The sequence below is a fragment of the Phoenix dactylifera genome, chromosome 18 (assembly GCF_051530095.1).
Source record: "Phoenix dactylifera cultivar Ajwa chromosome 18, Ajwa_hap1_PhDact_Kaust_v1.1, whole genome shotgun sequence".
NCBI classification, from domain to species: Eukaryota; Viridiplantae; Streptophyta; class Magnoliopsida; order Arecales; family Arecaceae; genus Phoenix; species Phoenix dactylifera.
Window position 1 is genome coordinate 8,637,182 of NC_143207.1, and position 21,029 is coordinate 8,658,210.

Genomic DNA, 21,029 nt, shown 5'->3' on the forward strand with positions numbered 1-21,029 from the left:
TCCGAGAAATGGCTGGAAGCCATGAAGTCAGAGATAGACTCCATGTATTCCAACCAAGTTTGGACCTTAGTAAATCCACCAGAAGGTATAGTACCTATTGGATGCAAATGGATCTACAAAAGAAAGATAGGTTCGGATGGAAAGGTAGAGACCTATAAGGCAAGGCTAGTGGCGAAAGGGTATAGTCAGCGCGAAGGCATTGACTATCAGGAGACCTTTTCACCTGTAGTCATGCTGAAATCCATTCGAACATTGCTTGCCATTGCAGCATTTCATGATTATGAAATATGGCAGATGGATGTGAAAACTGCTTTCCTGAATGGATATCTTGATGAAGGTATTTACATGGAGCAGCTTTTGGGTTTCACCTCCAGTGATGGAGATCACAAGGTCTGCAAGCTGCAAAGGTCCATCTATGGACTAAAGCAAGCATCTCGGAGTTGGAACACTTATTTCAATGATGCGATCAAATCGTTTGATTTCATCAAAAACGAAGAAGAACCGTGTGTTTACAAGAAAGTTAGTGGGAGGGCTGTCGTGTTCCTCGTACTGTACGTAGACGACATTCTCCTGATAGGGAATGATATTCCCATGCTAACCTCGATCAAGGTCTGGTTGTCAAAAGAGTTCTCCATTAAAGACCTTGGGAAAGCATCCTATATTTTGGGGATTAAGGTCTATAGAGATAGATCTAAAAGGATACTTGGCCTATCACAGAAGATGTACATAGAGGAGGTACTGAAGAGGTTCAGTATGGAAAACTCCAAGAGAGGTCTATTACCCCTTAGGCATGGGATTCATCTCTCCAAGAAGATGTGCCCCAACACATCTAAAGAGATTCAACGCATGAGCAGGATTCCTTATGCTTCGACAATAAGAAGCCTTATGTATGCCATGCTGTGTACACGACCTGATATAGCCCTTGCTGTGAGTGTCACTAGCAGATATCAGTCGAATCCAGGCGAAGAGCACTGGACTGCTGTGAAGAACATTCTTAAGTACTTAAGAAGAACTAAAGATTTGTTCTTAGTTTTTGGAGGATTATCAGAGTTAAAGACAGAAGGATACACAGATTCAGATTTAATGACTGATATTGAAGATAGAAAATCTACTTCTGGATATGTGTTCTTGTGCAATGGTGGTATGGTAAATTGGAAAAGTTTCAAACAACCGATCATTGCTGATTCTACCATGGAAGCTGAGTATATCGCCGCCTCTGAAGCTGCAAAAGAAGCCTTCTGGTTCAAGAAATTCATTGCAGAGCTAGATGTAATGCCATCAGATGCCATCATACTCTCCTGCGATAATAATGGCGCCATAGCTCTTGCTAAGGAGCCAAGGTCTCATCAGAAGTCCAAGCACATAGAGCGGCGCTTTCACCTCATACAAGACTACCTCGAAAAGAAATATGTCGAGGTGCAGAGAGTAGACTCCGCGGACAACGTGGCGGACCTGCTCACTAAGCAGTTAAATCAGCAGAAGACTGAAGCCCACCTTGAGAAGATGGGACTTAGATATATGTCTGATTGGCTTTAGTGCAAGTGGAAGATTGTTAAATGTATGCCATAGAAGCCAATCTGGCGGACACATTATTAATTCTGGGACATAAATTTGTACTTGACTTCATTATTATTGAATAATAAATGGGCATCTTTTCTTTTATATTGTTTATGTGTCTATGAATCATCCAAGGAATTAATAAGATGATACATATTCTCAAGAGTTGAGAATTTGAGCCTTGTATTATTGATGATTAATTTTTAAATGCTCTGATCAATGAATCATCACGAGGACGGTGATCGATCCGATCAGTGCACAGATGGCTTTCCTCATGGATGGATGAGACTCGAGTCCACAGTGTAGGGACACTGAAGTGATAGTGCAAGTGCTTGTTAAAAAACAAGGGTACTGAGCGTGACCAAGACAAGAAGTCACTTAGATGTCTATCCACTCGTCAGTGACTTGCTTGATGTTGCAGTGGTCTGACTGGTCCTTTGACCTACGGTGCTTCCGCTATTCACAGTGAGGTTATTGTAGTTTGACTGCACATATACATAGTCTCTAGTCATATGAGTCCTTGTAGTGTAGATTGGTTGCAGTAGGTTCACTATAGAAGTAGGGTATGCACTTACATGAAATCTATCGACCTTGATAGAAGAGGAGTGAACCTATGTGATTTATTAGACTGAGTTCTAAGACTTTGGCCAGGGCAGTAATATATGGTGGAGAAAGAGTTTTTCACTATCGGACTTAAGTCGAATAAATCTAGACATATGACAGACGGCGGGGTTTGACGAGTTATCCATGACCTCCGGTCTGTAGGGATCCACGATAGAAAGACTGTATCATACGATAACTGCACCTAGAGGTTCATTATTCTATTCTGCTGGATAGCCACTACATACTGCTAGGTGTCACTGGTGGTGGTGAGACTCACAGGGATCATCTTGATGGTCGATAATTTCTGGTGAGTTGAGTTGGAATTGTTTCAACCATTGAAAGGAGTTTTCAATGATATTGTAATAGAGATCGCAATATATCTCACTACCAGTCAGAATAGAACCTATGGGGTCACACACATTAAAGGTAATGACCGATCCGATGATTGAATTGTGATTAAGAATCACATATGATCAATTAGATTGATAATTGGTTAACCAGCTAAGAGTTAGTGGTTCGAAGAAGAAATAACTGCAATCGGATTGCAATTTAATTTAATTAATTGGATTTAATTAATTGGACTTGATCACAAGTCCTACTTGGAGTAGGATTCTTGGAGTCCTAATTGGATTAGGATTTCAAATTAAATTAGAATCCTACTTGGAGTAGGATTTCTAAAGTCCTAATTGCATTAGGGCTGAAATTTAATAAGTCCTAATTAGATTAGAATTTTCTTAAGTCCTAATTAATTTTAATTTTAATCTAATTAATTAAATGACTCCTAATTAGATTAGGATTGAAGAGTTCAATTGAGTCATAGTTCAATTAAATTCTAATTGGATTAGAATTTGGAGAAATTAAAATGGGTGTACATAATCCTATTTTGAATAGGATTGGACCCATCCTTTGGACCCAACCCTCCCTACTTGATTTGATCAACTAGGGGCTGACCATATGGGAGAAGAGGGAGGGGCCCACGCCTCTCCCTTGGCTGGTGGCGTGAAGGAAAAAGGAGGGGCCATGCCCCTCCTATTTGAATTCAAAATAGGGATAAAGATGAGCTCCTAAAATTTAGGAGCTCATCCTTATTCACACACCATAAAAGAAGGGGGTCAAGGGGCTGCGAATTTTTGAATGAATTCCCTTCATTTTCAGCCGTGAAGACCTCTCCTCTCTTCCTCCTTTCATCCGCCATCAGCAAGAAGAAAAGAAGAGGAGGCTTTCATCTCCTCTTGGTCTTTCTTCCTTAGTTCTAGCGTATGGAAAAGAAAAGGCTGCGAAGGGCCTTTTATTCTTCTTCCTAGATTTTCTTCTTCATCTTCCTCTTCTCAAGGCAATCAAGAGTTGATTTAAAGGAGAGGATCTCAGCCATCTATAGCCATCTCTGCAAGGGAGCTAGCACCCTGGGGAGATCCAAAAGCTTCGATCGGTTCACTACCTCGTGTGGATACCCGTAGAGGCCGGACGCGTGTGCGACTTCCATCGAACCTTCTACAAATCCACGTAAATCAGATTTACGGAGACCATCTACCCGCACAAGGTGAAGATCTGATCTTCTTAATCATGATTTTAAAATGATTTAAATAGAATTTAATCCTAATCTATCTATAAATGGTTTTAAAATACGTTCATACGATGAACGGGATATGCACATGTCCTTCCGCTACGCATCTGAAAAATTTTTTGAATTTTAGCGGCATGTGACAAATCCTAACATTCATCTTTCTAAAGGTTTTTCCTTAATCCTCTTTCTATTTTCTCTTCACTACTCTCCAAATATATTTTCGCAGCAAATTGTTACAGAACTCTACAATATCAAGCAAAGTAGTGTTGTTTCGATAGATTTAAATCAGATTTCAAAGAAAACTTTCCCGACTTTTTTCTTTGCAATAGTTCAAGCTACATCACTATCTCAACCAACGTCGGCGAAACTGGTACCGGGCACCGCACCGGTCCTCCAACTGGACGAGTCAGTATGGGCCCGCGCCGTGCCGGACCATACCGACACAATAAAAGAGGCGGGGTAGAGGGAGAATGAAGAGGAAAAAAGAGAGAGCAGGGGAGGGAAGGAGGGAAGCCGGTAGAGGGTGGCAGAGGCTGGCAAAGGACCGACAGAGGCCGGCGCCGGGGTGGAAAAGAAAAGTCGCAATCGTTCCCCTATTTCATTCCAAACAGGGGTCGGCCGCTTTTTTATTTCACGATTTTTAAGTGAAGTCGGCAAATTGCTTGCCGACTTCACTTAAAAATCGTAAAATTAAAAAAAAAAATCGATTTTTAAGTGAAGTCGGAAAGCAATTTGCCTACTTTACTTAAAAATCGAAAAATTAAAAAAGCGATCGACCCCTGTTTCGAATGAAACAAGAGAACGGCCGCGACTTCCCCTTTCTGCCCCGACACCACCCTCCACCACCCTCCCTCTCTCCCTCTCCCTCCCCCGCTTGCTATTTTTTTCTCTCTTTCCTTCTCCTTCTCCGCCTCCGGCAACGGTTTTCGTTTCCGTTGATGGAACCGTACCGGTGGGTTGCTGATATGGCTCGGAACGGCCAGAACCACATGATTTGGGATAGTTCCACCAACCCCGATCTCAACCACTCAAACCAAGCCTTGATTAGCCCATGGCCCATGCACTATTAACCACTATGCTAGGAACCTAGATTTTATAGGTTATTCCAACCCATGGATTTAAATATTATCCAAAAGTACCACAGTATCATATCTTTTTAGTGAGAAGTGGTACTAGGATGCGTGCCATATTGCCAAAATCGAGTAGTAGTGGTGTATACCAATCGTACAGATAGGTACCGGACAGAACACAGGAGTATCAGCATCAGTTCAATCAGTACCAAGACAATACTGATGGGTACCAATGTGGGGTGGGATTTAGAAGAGAAAGAGAGAGAAGAGAAAGAGAGGGAGAGGAGGCGAAGGCAGACGAGTGGGAGCTTCCTCCTCCATGGCAGTTCGTGGTGTTCACAAACATCACAATATGGTGCGGTGGTTTGCGGCCTCCACTATCACCTCCTGCCTTTGGGCTAAGCAAGGGAAGGCAATAGATGCGTAAGGAAGGAAGAGAGAGAATGAGAGAGGAGCGATAGGGAGTGGCAAAGAGTTAGGGTTCCTCATCCTCCCCCTTCAACGTCCAAGATGTCGTAAATCAAATTTTGTGCACCATAATCGGGGTCGACTCAAATCCGACCGATTATTCAAACCCAACCCAAGGTCACAAATCAAACCCTAATCCCCATTCCATGCCTCTTCTCTCATATCCTCTCCTTCAAAGCCTCTACCATTGCCTTCCCCACAATCTCCTCCCAAATGTACCAACTCTGGACCCTCACCTACCTCTACCAATGGCAAGATCCTCCTTGAAACCCTCCAAGCATTCTCTACCCGACCTCATTGTCTGGTGTTCTAGGTGCCATGCCAAAATCCTCCCCTTCCATCACAGCCCCATTCACAACTTCCACTTCTATCACCGCTATTCCAACCTCTCTGCCATCGACAATGGGATAAAAACCAAAAAAAAACAAAAGGTAAGAGGATTTTAAACCGCGAAAAAACTAAAGAAACCAAAAATTAAAAAGTTGAAAAAAATGCTTCATTCTAAGAGTCAATTAGGATGGTTTGATACCATGCCACTTATGGAAAAAACCAGTACCATCCTTGGTACCAATTTGAATCCTTGTTCCAACCTATGGTGACCCATAATATATAGATGCCAAACCCAAAACTTAACCATTTATAATTAGGTTGGTCTCAAGCAAGGTTCATTGTCTCAGTACCGGACTTCATATCGGTGCCACACTAGCATAGTGTCAGTATGGTGCGGTACGCAGTTCTTTTGGCATACCAAACCGGTACGCCACCGGTACCAAACCAACACGGTACGTCCGATACCGTCTAATTCGGTATGGTACGGCATACTATGATCTCAAAAAATCAAAACCCAACCTAATTATAAAAAACCCCCACTAAAACCAATCATTTTGGGTGGCCAGTGTCTTCTGATCAAAAATTGCCATCCTTCATGTTCTGCTACAGGGGCTTGTGGAATAGAATAGGAAAAAGAACTCCTTTGAAATGGTATTCTACATAGTTTCTTGCTTCATTCATCGATAGGCAAGATACGTAATTAAGATTCATTAGTTCTTTTGGGCATTCAGATTATTTTCTTTTCCAGATTAGGCTGCTTATGAATATCCAATAATCATTAGCATCACTATTCTTCCATTTCATGAAAAGAAGTGAAGGCTAATGCTAATGGACAAAGTATGGTTCAGGCGACCTCTCATGTTGTACATAGTATAGGTACTTCAAAAATATGGAATAAAACTTAAAGCTAAAGCTTAATTCAAATTCAAAAACCAAAATAGAAGTTTTTTAAAACTTTAATGGTGAAGACTGAAAAGTGACTGTTTACAATAGCATTTATCCTCGACAAAAAAAACGTCATGCCATTAGTATCATAATCATTACACTTTCTCCCTACCACTTGGAAATGACTTTATGAATCTTTTGTTTACCAATAATTTCAAAAGAGCAAACTCTAGTTACAAGTACTGAATTAGGATTCATTGCATAGTCTGAGTAGTTTTCACAACTGGCTATCAAGGCATTGATGGTGGTTATCGTGCCCCTAGTAAAATGTAACTAAATGTTGAATGAGTCATTTGGGTATTAGTAAAAGAAAGTGAAATTTCACCATGAAAATTATCTTTCCTTTTATTAAGACTGATTGTTTAACTAAAGATAAAATTAAGAGATAGAAGGGTTGTTTTCTCTCCTGACTATACACATGGAGGAGGTGGATCAGCAGCTAGTTTCCTCTCCCTCACGATCTCCTACAAATAAAAAGAATGTATAAGAGGATATCATGCCACACGCACGGCAAGGTGCCTCCTTCCCTGAAACTTATGCATGAAGAGAAAGGGTGTGAGGGGTGTGAGGCCCAAGCCCTTTGCCCTACGGCCCAGCCCCAACTTAGCAGCGGTAATGCGAGAGAGGGGCCACGTGACTCTCTCTCCGGGAGTCAAGAGAGGGGCCACACGCCCTTCTCTTCCGTGGAAAGAAAAAACAAAGAAAGAAGAAGAGAAATAGAGCGATGGACACTCAATTCTTCTTCTTTCCTCCTCCCATCGCAACCACCCCACCCCAGTCGGTGCTCCCTCTTGCTCTCTATCTCGCTCTCTCTCATACACACTCTCACTCTCGCTCGCTCGCTTCTACTCGCTCTCTCTCTCCCTCACGTCTCCTTCCCTCTCTTGTGCTGGAATCCCCTCTCCCTCTCACACCGCATTTGATGTCATCCGCTGCTCCTCTCTCTCTCCTTCTCGCACCCTTAGCCACTGGTAAGTCTCCCTTCCTTGGTTTTTGGAAGGAAAAAAGGGTGTAGGGTCCTTTTTGCGGTGGCCGGAGGCCGTACTATGGGTGGCGGCGGCCGAAGGCCGTGCTGCGGTGGCCAGAGGATGTGTCGCGGGTGGCGGCTACAAGTCGACCATCGGCATGTTTCCCTTCCATTCTTAGCTGAAAGAAAAAAAACAAGCAAAGAAAGAAGAAGAAGAAGAAGAAGAAGAAAGGAGAAGAAAGAAAGAAAAAAAGGAGGGTGTCCCAACCCTTTCTTTCCCTATCCGTCTCTGCCTCTTTTTCCCTTCCCCTCTTTATTGTAAAAGCTCAAAAGGAAGAAAGAAAGCAGAAGAGGGTCGTCCCCACCGCCTCTCTTCTCTTTCTCCCTTTTTATGCTGTGGAACCAAAAGAACAAAAATGAGAGAGAAAAAGGGGGGTTGTTTTCTTTCTCCTTTTCTTGTGTATGCATGCATGTGTAAGATTGTACAACAAGGGGGTCCACACAATGTCGCCGCCTGTCACACTAAGCACGGATTGTAGCATAGACATAAGAATAATGGCCATTTTTCTATTATAACAATCCTGGGTTTAAAAAATTGGAACTTTGAAATTTTGAAAAAAATTTAGAATTATTTTGGAAATATGGATGTAGCTCTAATTTGATATGTGTGATTTGGGGATGGTTAGGTTCCAAGAAGTCCTAGTGAAGTGATCGGATTATCTGAGTTCTCGGCATCCATGATGTAAGTAATATTTATGCTTTACATTATTATCTAAATTCATTATGTAAATTGTTGGCATGATTCCAAATGAATTGAATAGAAAATTTATGATATATCATATCTGAGTTATCATTATATTTCTATTAATAACTACATGATTGAATCGTCATTATGGATCAAATATGCAAGTCCAGTGGAAAAACTCATAGTGATATCATAAAAGTAATGAATATTGGATTTATGTATATATGTATCACTTGACTCTGAGCATGACTACGTACGGAATCGGACTTGATTATGTGCCCTGCCATAGGGGTAAAAGTGATGACCCCGCCATGAGGGTAAACATGGCGTGACCCTACCATAGGAAATATATATGGTGACCCCGCCACAAGGGTAAGCCGCAGGAGTTAAGTGCGGTCGCATGATCATTATTCTGATTGAGAACCCAGACCGCAGGAATTAAATATGGCGACCTCGCCACAGGGATAAGCATGGAATGACCTATGCTGCAAGAGTTAAATGCGGCCATGGTCATTGACTGTAGAGCAGAAATTGTAAATTGGGCACCCAGATCTAAGTATGTAATTATGTATATAGATTGATGTATCAGTATATGAACATGTGCATACTATAATCTTGAGACTTGGATAATCTTATTCTGATTCCAATGATCCATTCATTTTATATATAATATTGAAAAGACGAAATGTATCATGTTAGTATATGAATATTGTCAAAACTGATTATCATAAAGTTACATGAACACATGATTTGATTGAGCTGCATTGTATAATTAGTTGATTTAATTCTATAAAGTGGATTTGTTATTTACAAAACCGTAAAGCTCATGATCTTTACATATATTTTTCAGATCCCGGGATCAAATTTTGGGAGGCAAGTATCAACATTTTAGGGCATGTATATAGAGGCAAGACCGATTTGTTGTTGGCAGATATAGTTCCTTGGATTAGTTGGTGTATTAATGTGTTGTATGTAAATTATGTATCAATGGTTTAAATACTAAAGTTCTGAGACGTAAGTATAATAGTTAGTTATTTCTAATAAACACCGTTGTATGTGTATGGAATATATTATTTTCCAAATTATATTGGGTTGATTGATTGGTAGAATGCCTTGCACGCTTATAGGGTCATTCCTTGTGAGTATGAAGTGGCTATTCAAACTCTCGTATCGTGAATTTAAGGTTGGGGCCGAGACAAAGGGACAGGTGAGAGGCAAGATGCATTTCCCCAAGGGTTCTTGAACCAATGAAGCTAGCAACCCCCTTTCCATTTTCTCACGTAGCAAAGGAAGGTGGAACCTTTCCATTCCCTCGATAATGATTAAGCATGCAATAAACTTAAAGATAAAGGCACTAAGCACAGGATATTGGGTAAGAAGTTCTTGTTTATAGTGGCTAATTGGATTAGAAGGATCCTACATTTATGCCACCTGTAATTAAAAATAATTTACACATCCATATCCACCTAAGTCTGAGGCAACAACCTTCAAGTTGTTAAGGTCTTTAGTGTTGAACCTATATCTACTAGCTCTTGTTGGTACCTTTAAATCAATATATATGCATCAAATAACAGATTACCATAGCATCCATACTAGTGTTTGCAATACCAGCCCACACCAGCCGGTATGTTACAACCCACAAGTACAACATGGGCTCAAATCACCCTCATATTGGCACATGATACAGCTGCAGTATTAATTCCAATGTCATACTACATATAGGTACAATGGTGTACCGTACCAATCCAACTTATATTGGTAAGGTACCGCTATGGGTCCAATACTGATACTAGAAACATTGATTCATGCTACAATGCCAATTATCTTATCCTACATTCAACCTACATGTAGTATTATTTTAAAAATTGGCTGCTATCCACTCTGCTGTGAAACTTCTCAGCTGCTACATGCTCTGTCATGCCCCCGGCCCCAAAATCACAATTTGAAGGCGTGAACAACCACCGCATACTCATAGGGAATGACCCTATAAGCATACAAGGCATTCTACCTATCAATCAATCTAATATACTTTGAAAAATAATATATTCCATACACATACAGTGGTGTTTATTAGAAATAATTAACTATTATACTTACATCTCAAAACATTGGTATTTAACCCATTTATACATAATCCACTGTAGAGATTGATCCAAGAAACTATATCTACCAACCTCAAGTCGGCCTTGCCTCTATATACAGGCCCCAAAATGCCAATACTAGCGCCCCCAAAGTCTGATCCCTAGATCTGAAAAATATATGTGAAGATTATGAGCTTCACGGCTCAGTAAGTAACAAATTCACTTTATAGAATAAAATCAAACTAAATTATACAATATAAACATGATACATCTATACAGGTCACTTTACGATAATTAGTTTTGACAATATTCATATACTAACGTTATACATTTCACCTTTTAAATATTATACATAAAATAAATGAATCACTGAAATCAGAGTAAAATTATCCAAATCTCAAAATTATATGTATTTACCTTGGTACCCAATTTATAATTTCTGCTCTACAATCAATGACTACGGCTACATCTAGCCCCTTTTGCATAGGTCATGCTACGCTTATCTTAGTGGCAAGGTCGCCACATTTAACCTTTGTGGTCTGGGTACTCGATCAGAACAATGATCATGCGACCGCACTTAGACCCTGCGGCTTAGGTCATGCCACGTTTACCCCCATGGCGGGGTCATCACATATATCTCCTATGGCAGGATCACGCCATGTTTACCCCCATAGTGGGGTCACCATGCTTACCGCCATGGCAAGGCACATAATCAAGCCTGATTCCGTACATAATCATGCTCAAAGTCAAGTGATACATATATATACATATATAGATCCAGTATTCATTACTTTTATGATGCCACTATGAGTTCTTTCACTAAACTTACAGATTTGACTCATAATGACGATTCAATCATGCGGTTAATCAATAGAAATATAATGATAACTCAGATCCTATATAATCATAAACTTCCTATTCAATTCATTTGAAATCATGATAACAATTTATATAATTAATTTTGATAAAATATAAAGCGTAAATGTTACATCACGGATGCCGAGAACTCAGATAATCCGATCACTTCACCAGGACTTCTTGGGACCTAACTATCACCAAATCACACATATATCAAATTAAAGCTACATCCGTATTTCCAAAATAATTCTAAATGTTTTTTCTAAAATTCTAAAGTCCCGATTTTCTAACCCATGACTGTTATAATAGAAAAATGGTCATTATTCTCATATTTATACCATGCTTAGTGTGACAGGAGGCTGGATGGACCCCCTTACTGTACAACCTTACACATGCACGCACACAAACATAAGGAGAGGGAGAAAACAACCCCCCCCCCCTTCCTCTCTCTTTTATTCTTCTTTTTGATTTTGGTTCAACGGCATAAAGAGGGAGAAAGAGAAGAGAGGGGGTGGCGACAGCCCTCCTCTCATTTATTTCTTCCTTTTTGGGCTTTTTACAATAAAGAGGGGAAGGAAAAGAGACTGAGACTGAAAGGGGAAGAGGAGGCTTGTCACCCTCCTTTTCTACCTTTCTTTCTTATTCTCCTCTCTTTTCCTTCTTTCCTCTTACTTTTCTTGTTTTTGTTTTTTTTCCATCTAAGAGCAGAAAGGAAACATGTGGGTGGTCAGCCCGCAGCACCACCTCCAACCACAGTGGAAATAGGGAGTCAAAGTCCTATGCCAATCCCCTTTTTAAAGCTCTTTACAACAAGAAGAAAAAAAACCAAAGGAGGAGGAAACTTACCGGTGGCTAAGGGTGCAAGAAGGAGAGAGAGAGAGAAGCAGCAGATGGCGTCGAACATGGCATGGGAGGGAGAGGGGATTCTAGCGCAAAAGAGGGAAAGAGATGTGACAGAAAGAGTAGGAGAGAGAGAAAGTGAGAGGGAGCAGTGAGCAAGAGGGAGCGTTGACTGGGGTGGGGTGCTCACGATAGGAGGAAGAAGGAGAACAGAACATCCATCACTCTATTTCTCTTCCTCTTTGTTTTTTCTTCACACGGAAGAGAAGGGCGCGTGGCCCTTCACTAGTCTTCTGAAGAGAACCGCATGGCCCCTCTCCTGCTTCCACCATGCAAGGGGCTTGCCGGGTCTAGGTCGCAGTGGCTTGGGCCTGACATCCTCCTCCCCTCCCTCCCCCCTTAATTGAATTTCGTCCTCGAAATTTATATTCTGAAGATCAAAAATAATCAAAACATACTGTGTCTCCTTTAATCTTGTAACTTTCAAGAATGATGGCATCAAAATATCTAGATTTGTCGAATCCATTCCACTATCGATGTACCATTGTAACTACTAATCACTTTCTTTTCCAATTATCTTCCCAAATATCAAGAGATCTAACCTTGTTCTGGACTACCATGTATGATGCTATTTCAAATATTATCTTGAATATGCTATCTTGTGTAACGTCTACTAAAAATAAATATCCATGTACCAAACCCTTAAGTCATAACTCGAACATTCCTCAAGACTTGAATAATTATTTCTATTAACCATTATTCAAGATATTTAACTAGCTTATAAGAGTTTTCAACAATATAATTCAAAATTTATCGTACTACTAAATCATTTGGCACATAAAAAATCTCAATACAAATCAAAACCAATAACCAAGATGATGCATGTGAAATAACTATCTATTTTATATAAAATAAATTATATCTTCATCTGGTGCAACTTTCTCTTTCTTTCTATATAGAATTCTCCCCAACTGAGGACTCGGCATTTGGACGGAACATCTTTTTATATTTTTCTACTTCTCGCTGTAACTGAGTACACTTATTCATTTGATTTCTGTATATGTTCATTAATACATCAAATTCCCATCTTAGTTATTGATGTTCCAATCGTAGGTCCTTATAACCGGCATCAACTCATTGATATACACACTTGTAATACTCCTCATCCTCAAAATTACATCTTTAATTTCTAAATTAAATTATCCCTTGAGTTTATTAATACCAAAGGCAGCTGCTTTCTCTTTCGACTTCTGCTGTTCTACACCTCTAGGCCCCCACAGCCTGACAACTTCATGTGGCTCTTCCCCTCGGTTTACCACCATATCAACAAACGATCTTATATATTGTCCATTGTGCCGTTCATGTCCATAAATGGGTTCAGGCAGTTTTAGCTTTTCTGTTCTATTAAAATGACTTTTAATGATATCTCAATAACCTCCATTCCTCTGTAATTACCACCACAAGAAGGTTAATTACATATCCAAAATGACCATCAATATATATGTTTCAAAAATAAATTCTAACTGGAATATAACCATATACATAATAAATATTTTTTTTTAGAACTAACATCAGAAAAGTATGTATCAACAATTTTCACAACCTATGAGTTATAATTCCACCATGCAACTCTAATTCAGTATTTAACTAAATACTAGAACTTCTCAAAATTAGTCTTGTTCCAAAATCCTCACACCATACATGTCAATATCATATCTTAAATATTTGAGTGCACAACAATTCTTTTTTTTCCACTATCCAACTAATTTAGACACGAGAAAATAACTAGCCATAACATATATATATATATATATATATATATATATATATATATACAACAAAAGTTTACATTCCGGTACAGCTTGATGCTATCAGGATACACAGCATAACTAGTATTGTAAGCTTCTTTTTAAGATTTCCCCCTTTTACGTTGTACAGTAGGAGTTATGATAACAGATGCTTGAGCTGACTAGGTTACAAAAGGGATCGAAGCAGCCCCACTGTGAGTTATCATTGGGCAAGTCGCTACTTTATAACCCTTCTGTCCACACCTAAAACATGCACCAATGTTCCAAGGACAATACATTTCCGAATGACTTTTTCCACACCATGAACATTGATCAGAACTCCTTTTCTGCTGATTAATCGCATTTTCCTGGACAAATTTTCTTGATTGTCCGGCCGAACTCTGTCCCCTTTGTAAAGTCATTGGCCTAAACTTCTTTCTCTAAACTTCCTTTTCTTCTGTTCTTGCTCAATTTCTCTTTCTATTATCAAAGTTGTATTTATAACTTCTGCATTGGTAGTTAACTGGAGAGGTGCCATGTCTTTCCTAATCTCTGCTCTTAAGCCCATTTGGAACTTGCAGGCTTGGGTCTGCTCATCCTCTACCAGCTTAGAGGCAAACTTAGCAAGTTTATTAAATTAGCTTCATATTGAGCTACAGTCATATTTTTCTATTTCAGAGCAATGAATTCTTGTTCCTTCTGAGCTCTAACACTAGCAAGAAAATATTTTTCATAAAATACCTTACAGAATTTCTCCCAAGTGAGGCGCTCCATCTCAGAGATATATTTAGGTTGTACCATCCTCCAATCCAAGGCTTCCCCCTGCAGCATGTAGGAAGCATAGGCTATTTTATCTCCTTCTGGGCATTTTATAATCAGTAGAGCTTTCTCCATCTCCTCCAGCCAAATCTTAGCCTCCAAAGGTTCAGTAGTACCTCGGAAAGCTGGTGAAGCCACCACCTTAAATTCGGAAATACCTCCCCACCTCAAGATGGGCCTCAACACAAGCTGATTGCGATTTGTTTTGCTGCAACAGCTACTGTTGTTGCATCTGTTGTTGAAATTGCAACTGTTGTTGCATTATTCCAACTACGATATCCATAAACTAGAGCATTGTAGGTTGTTATTTTTGATCAATCTGGATATTTTCAGTAGAGGTTGTAGCACCCTCTTGCTAACCGGTGTTGTTAGCCCATTGATTTGAAGGTTCCTCCATATGAGTGTCATCAACAATTTGGGCAACCTTCTTAATACGATGGGATGCCATTTCTAATCCACACTGAAACAACAACCAAAAGTTCTTTATAATGATTCCAAGAAACTAAGATTTAAAGTTATTAACCACTTATAACATAATAGATAGAACTTATATTCTAGCATCTAGTGACTACCCCACCTACACTCAACGTATGTCATCTCCTAAGATCTAAATAAATTCCTATAAATAGAACCTAACTGCACTGATACCACTCTAGTTGTCATGCCCCCGGCCCCAGAATCACAATTCGAGGGCATGAATAGCCGCCACATGCTCACAAGGAATGACCCTATAAGCATACAAGGCATTCTACCTATCAATCAATCTAATATAATTTGGAAAATAATATATTCCATACACATATAGTGGTTTTTATCAAAAATAACTAAGTATTATCCTTACATCTCAAAATTTTAGTATTTAACCTGTTTATACATAATCCACATATGACACATTAATATACAGACCGATCCAAAGAACTATATCTAACAACTACAAGTTGGCCTTGCCTCTATATACATGCCCCAAAATGCTGATACTCGCACCCCCCAAAATTTAATCCCTAGATCTAAAAAATATAAGTAAACATTATAAGCTTCACGGCTCAGTAAGTAACAAATTCACTTTATAGAATTAAATAAAATTAAATTATACAATGCAGCTTAATCAAATCATACAAACATGACAAATCTGTATAGGTTACTTTATGATAATCGGTTTTAACAATAGTCATATAGTAACATGATACATTTCACCTTTTCAATATTATACATAGAATAAATGAATCACTGAAATCGGAGAAAAATTATCCAAGTCTTAAGATTATACTATGCATATATTTATATATTGATACATCAATCTATACACATACTTATACCCGGGTATCCAATTTACAATTTCTGCTCTACAGTCAATAACTATGACCGCATTTAGGCCCTGCAACATAGGTCATGCCATGCTTACCCCATGGCGGGGCCCTCACATATAACCGTTGTAGTCTAGATTCTCAATCAGAATAATGATCACGCAACCGCACTGAGCCCCTGCAGTTTAGGTCACGCCATACTTATCCCCGTCGTAGTGTCACCACATATATCCCCTGTGGCAGGGACACGCCATGTTGACCCCCATGGTAGGGTCCCCATGCTTACCGCCATGGCGAGACATGTAATCAAGTCTGATTCTATACGCAGTCATGCTCAAAGTCAAGTAATACACACACACACACACACACACACATATATATATATATAGATCCAGTATTCATTACTTTTATGATATCACTATAAGTTCTTCCACTAAACTTACAGATTTAATCCATAATGATGATTCAATCATGCGATTAATCAATAGAAACATAATGATAACTCAGATCTCATATAATCATAAACTTCCTATTTAATTCATTTGGAATCATGATAACTATTTACATAATTAATTTAGACAATAATATAGAACGTACATGCTACCTACATCGCGGATGCCGAGAACTCAAATAATCTAATCACTTCACTAGGACTTGTTGGAACCTAACCATCCTCCAAATCACACAAACATCAAATTAGAGCTATATTTCCAATATAATTCTAAAATTTTTGCCAAAATTCGAAAGTTCCGATTTTCTAGCCTAGGACTATTATAACAGGAAAATGGTTACTATTCTCATGTCTATGCTACAACTCATGCTTAGTGTGACAAGAGGCGACACTGTGGGGGCCTCCTTGTTGTACAACCTTATACATGCAATCGCACACACACAAGGAGAGGAAGAAAATAACTCCCCCTTTTCTCTCTATTTTTCTTCTTTTTATTTCTTTTGGTTCCACGAAATAAAGAGGGAGAAAGAGAAGAGAGGGGGTGGTGACAGCCCTCCTCTTCTTTCTTTCTTCCTTTTTGGGCTTTTTACAAAAAAGAGGGGAAGGAAAAGAGATGCTTGTCACCCTCCTTTTCTTCTTTTCTTTCTTCTTCTCCTCTCTTTTTCTTCTTCTTTCTTCTTTCTTTTCCTATTTTTTCTTCTTCTTTCTTTTCCTATTTTTGTTTTTTTTCATCTAAGAGCAGAAGGAAACATGCACGTGGTCAGCCTACAGCCACTACCCGCGGCACCACCTCCGGCCACCACGACACGATCTCCGGCCACCGTGGAAATAGGGAGACAAAGTCCTATACTAATCTCCTTTTTAAAGCTCTTTAAAAGAAGAAAAAAAACAAAGGAGGAGGGAGACTTACCAGTGGCTAAGGGTGCAAGGAGAGAGAAGCAGCAGACAATGTCGAACACGGCATGGGAGGGAGAGGAAATTCTAGCACAAGAGAGGGAAAGAGATGAGAGAGAGAGAGTAGGAGCGAGAGAGAGTGTGTGAGAGAGAGCATGTAGAGAGCGAGAGGGAGCATCAGCTAGGTTGGGGTGGTCACGATAGGAGGAAGAAGAAGAACAAGAAGAACAAAGCATCCATCACGTTGTTTATCTTCTTCTTTCTTTGTTTTTTTTCCACAAGGAAGAGAAGGGTGTGTGGCCCCTCTCTTGTCTCCCGGATAGAAAGCCAGAAGGCCCCTCTCCCACTTCCACCATGCAAGGCACCGCCTTGTGGCGAGCCTTGCTAGGTCTGGGCCATAATGGCCTAGGCCTCACATGCCCACTATCCATTTTTAATACATTATGTTAAAGTTAAAAATCAAAGCTAGACATTAATTTGAGAAGGGAAAAGCTATGATGTGCTTAAATTATACATGTGTTAACTTAAGTAACCTATTTCAGAGAAGTCTAGAATGCAACATTAAGATCTTTATAAGAAAGTAGTGTTGTTTTCACTTACCACTACACAGAGTACTGAATTTCAAATATGTATTACTTCCAACATATTCATAATGATTTCAAGTTACTGATGTTGGGAATACTCATCTAGCTTTTGCTAGGTTTTAGCATAATGTTGATAAGGCAAATCTTTCCTCTTGGAAAATAGAGTCTGGAGAAATCATGGTGTTTGAAAGAGGAGGGACAGGGAGCTTTCTCTGAGGTTTCTCCAAATCAAAAAAGAAAAGAAGGTGATCTTTATAATCCTCCATAGGTTGTACAAATGGCAAGAATTACAACCCTCATGCTATTTGTGAACAATTCTATAATTAATTTTTGCTTGTAAAATATCTTGAGACTCCTCTAATATACTAAAATAACATTTTATTTCTTAATTTTACCATACATCCATCTCAATTTTCTCATATGCTGCATTCAACTTATTTCTTTGAAACCAGTACACTGCACAACATTCTAAATAATACAACACTAAAAGTCCTTATAATCATTTTATAAACTTTTCCCTCACATCACCACATTAAGTAACCATTTGATGGCACCCCAATAGAACCTTTCCACTTCATCCATCAAACAGTAATCCTTAAACTATATAAAAGCAGCTTAATTTCTCAATTCTTCAATTCCAAAAATAACCCTAATCAAATTAGTTCATTAAAGATCTAAAGTAAAGATCAAATATTTGTATAACAAGCCTAATTGGATTTCCTTCTTAAAAGTATAAAACATGGTAGACTTATAATATTGCTAGACTTGAAAAAATGAAAAAAAAAGGAGGAGAGACGGTACCTAAGAACAGACCTACTCATGCTAACTTCAAATCAACAGATGAGAAAATTCCAATTTATCAAGAATGAAAGAATTCAAAACTTTTAAAAAAGATAACTTAGTATATTTGGACTCTAAGAACTTTTAAAGGAAGAGGAAGGGAGATACTTCTGAACCACGAGATGAAAGGTGAGAAATAATGCACTAGGAAAATTATAAATTAGTTATTATCAATTTTTTAGAATTCAGAATTTATTTAAGATATCATGAATCTAAATTTTTAAGTCATATGCATATGCACGTGCATCATAACTTGTGGTCATATTATATGTGTCTTCATCTATCGCTCTATTGTTCTGTAAAATTGAGTTTAGAAATCAATCACTTCATAGTATCTCTTGTCCATGATATTGATTGGAGCCACAATTTTGTTTTTGATTTTTTTCCTGAAACTTCATCACATAAATTATGTCCGTTGTTTCTTTTCGATTCTTCAAATCCCTTGTCCTGTAAAGATTTCTTGTACAGGTAAAAAGTATAATTTACATGAAGGTAACATTGTGAAGAAGTCGCTAACCACAGAATTACAAACAGTGATTAATATCTATGGACTGAAATTTAGGTCTTAACATTATCTCCGTAACTTCACAATCACCTTCTCCGTCTAGGACCACTAACAAAAAAGGGTTTCATAATGTTCTGCTTTCAATTTTTGAGATTAAAGGAATTCTAACCTCCATGTTAAGTAACATCTGATCTTACCCACATGAACTCAAAACTATCTAATGACAACAGTAAATCACGGTTTAAACTATCTAATTTCTTAAGTATGGGAGCTTTCATACAAGTCCTTGTTGGATGCATTACTTAAATGATTGTTCTGTCTAATTTAAGCATGATAGCAAGGGGACAAGAAAAGAAAAGGGTAGAAAACTAAATGCAAGAAGAAATACCTCTCTTTTCAACCCTTCCTCTCTGGCACTGTAAGCCCCGCTGGCCTGTATGTTCTCGGTGAATAACCCCTTCACCGTATCCTCCTTCACAACAATTCCCGGCATCAGGCTTGCCGCAGCAGCTGCATTCTGCTGACCTGACGAGCCCGTGGCTCCGCGCTCATCCTTCACTCCAATCTCTGAAAGCCCTCCGCCGGAAGGCTCAACCTTGATCGAGGGATTCTCGGCCTTGGGCGGCTTCGCGCTCCTCGGGTTGCTGGAGCCGACGCCACCGGGGGCCTCGAGGCGGGCAGCAGTGAAGGCCCTCATGGAGTCATTATCTTCCTCCTCCTCCTCTTCCTCCTCCTCCTCCTCCTCCTCCTCCTCCTCCTCCTCGGTGTCCTCCTCCTCCTCCCGGGCGCTGATGCTGTCGAGGTCGTCGTTCGAAGTGAGGGCACCTGTGTCGGAGAGGGAGAAGGGGGCCGCCGCGGCCGCCGCCGCCGCCGCCGCCGCGGCAGTGGGGGCGGCGGCACCCGGGAACTTGCGCTTGTGGTGGACAGAGCTGGAGGCGGAGGCGGAGGCCGAGGCGGAGTGGGAGGGGGACGGGGACTGGGAGCTCCGCGACCGGACGGGGGCGGCGGAGTGGCCGTCCATCTAGGGTTACGATCGAGAGGCTAGGGTTTTAGGGGAATTTGGGCGATCGCTTGGAGAGCCGCTCCTCTGAGGAGACGAAATAATCCTCGACGCAGCATAACACCCGTGCTGCGAACGATTAGTTCAGTACAATATACATCATGGATCGAGATAATTTCCAATCCTTTTTTTGTCTTTTGTTATCGGGGCACTCCCCAAAATCAGATAGGACATATTCTTACCGAGTGGAATCGAATGATTTTGATAATATTGTTGCTTATCCTTTTCCACATAAAGCCGGATGTGTGCGCCATGAATTACGCTAAAAGATTTCTACCGATAATTAAACGATAGTTGACTAGAAAAAATACTAAATTATAAAATAAATTTAAAAAAATAAGATTAAAGATAAATTATATTTATGTCCAAAAATCTATGTTTATTCTCTAAAATTTATTTTTATCTAATACTTTAGCGCATAACAGAATGTTAGCCAAACAGTTAACTTTAAATAAATTTAAATATTATATTTAAAAAAATAAAAAATAATTAAAATAATTTTACATAGCATAACAGCCATCCAAAAACATATAAAAATATATGTATCCTCCTCTTCATTCAAAAGCAACTTTAATTTTTCATATGAAGTAAACGAATTTACCAATGCTATTAATTGAACTCAGCATAAATGTCAGTTTCATAAATTACTAAGTATAAATGTAATAAACATAAATCTCGAGAAGAGTTTTATAATTTATTCTTAATTCTATTTTACATCATAGCAATGCTGATTATTAAAAACTTAACCATCAAAATT

The 21,029-nt window shown here is 39.3% G+C and overlaps 1 protein-coding gene across 6 annotated transcripts in view; it reads right to left on the reverse strand.

Annotated features, from left to right (window-relative positions):
* HAG1 (histone acetyltransferase of the GNAT family 1) overlaps positions 1–20,465 on the reverse strand; it is a 45,725-nt gene extending 25,260 nt beyond the window's left edge. For 3 of the 6 annotated variants that reach the window (XM_088714271.2, XM_088714269.2, XM_088714268.2), the window contains exon 1: positions 19,601–20,460. In XM_088714271.2, the coding sequence (XP_088570397.2) occupies positions 19,601–20,233 (633 nt within the window). In that variant the 5' untranslated portion in view covers positions 20,234–20,460. Of the gene's footprint in view, positions 1–19,600 lie in introns of all 6 variants that reach the window. The other 3 variants (XR_015974676.2, XR_015974675.2, XM_088714270.2) reach the window with 2 other exon arrangements.
* Between the last annotated feature and the right edge of the window lie 564 nt (positions 20,466–21,029).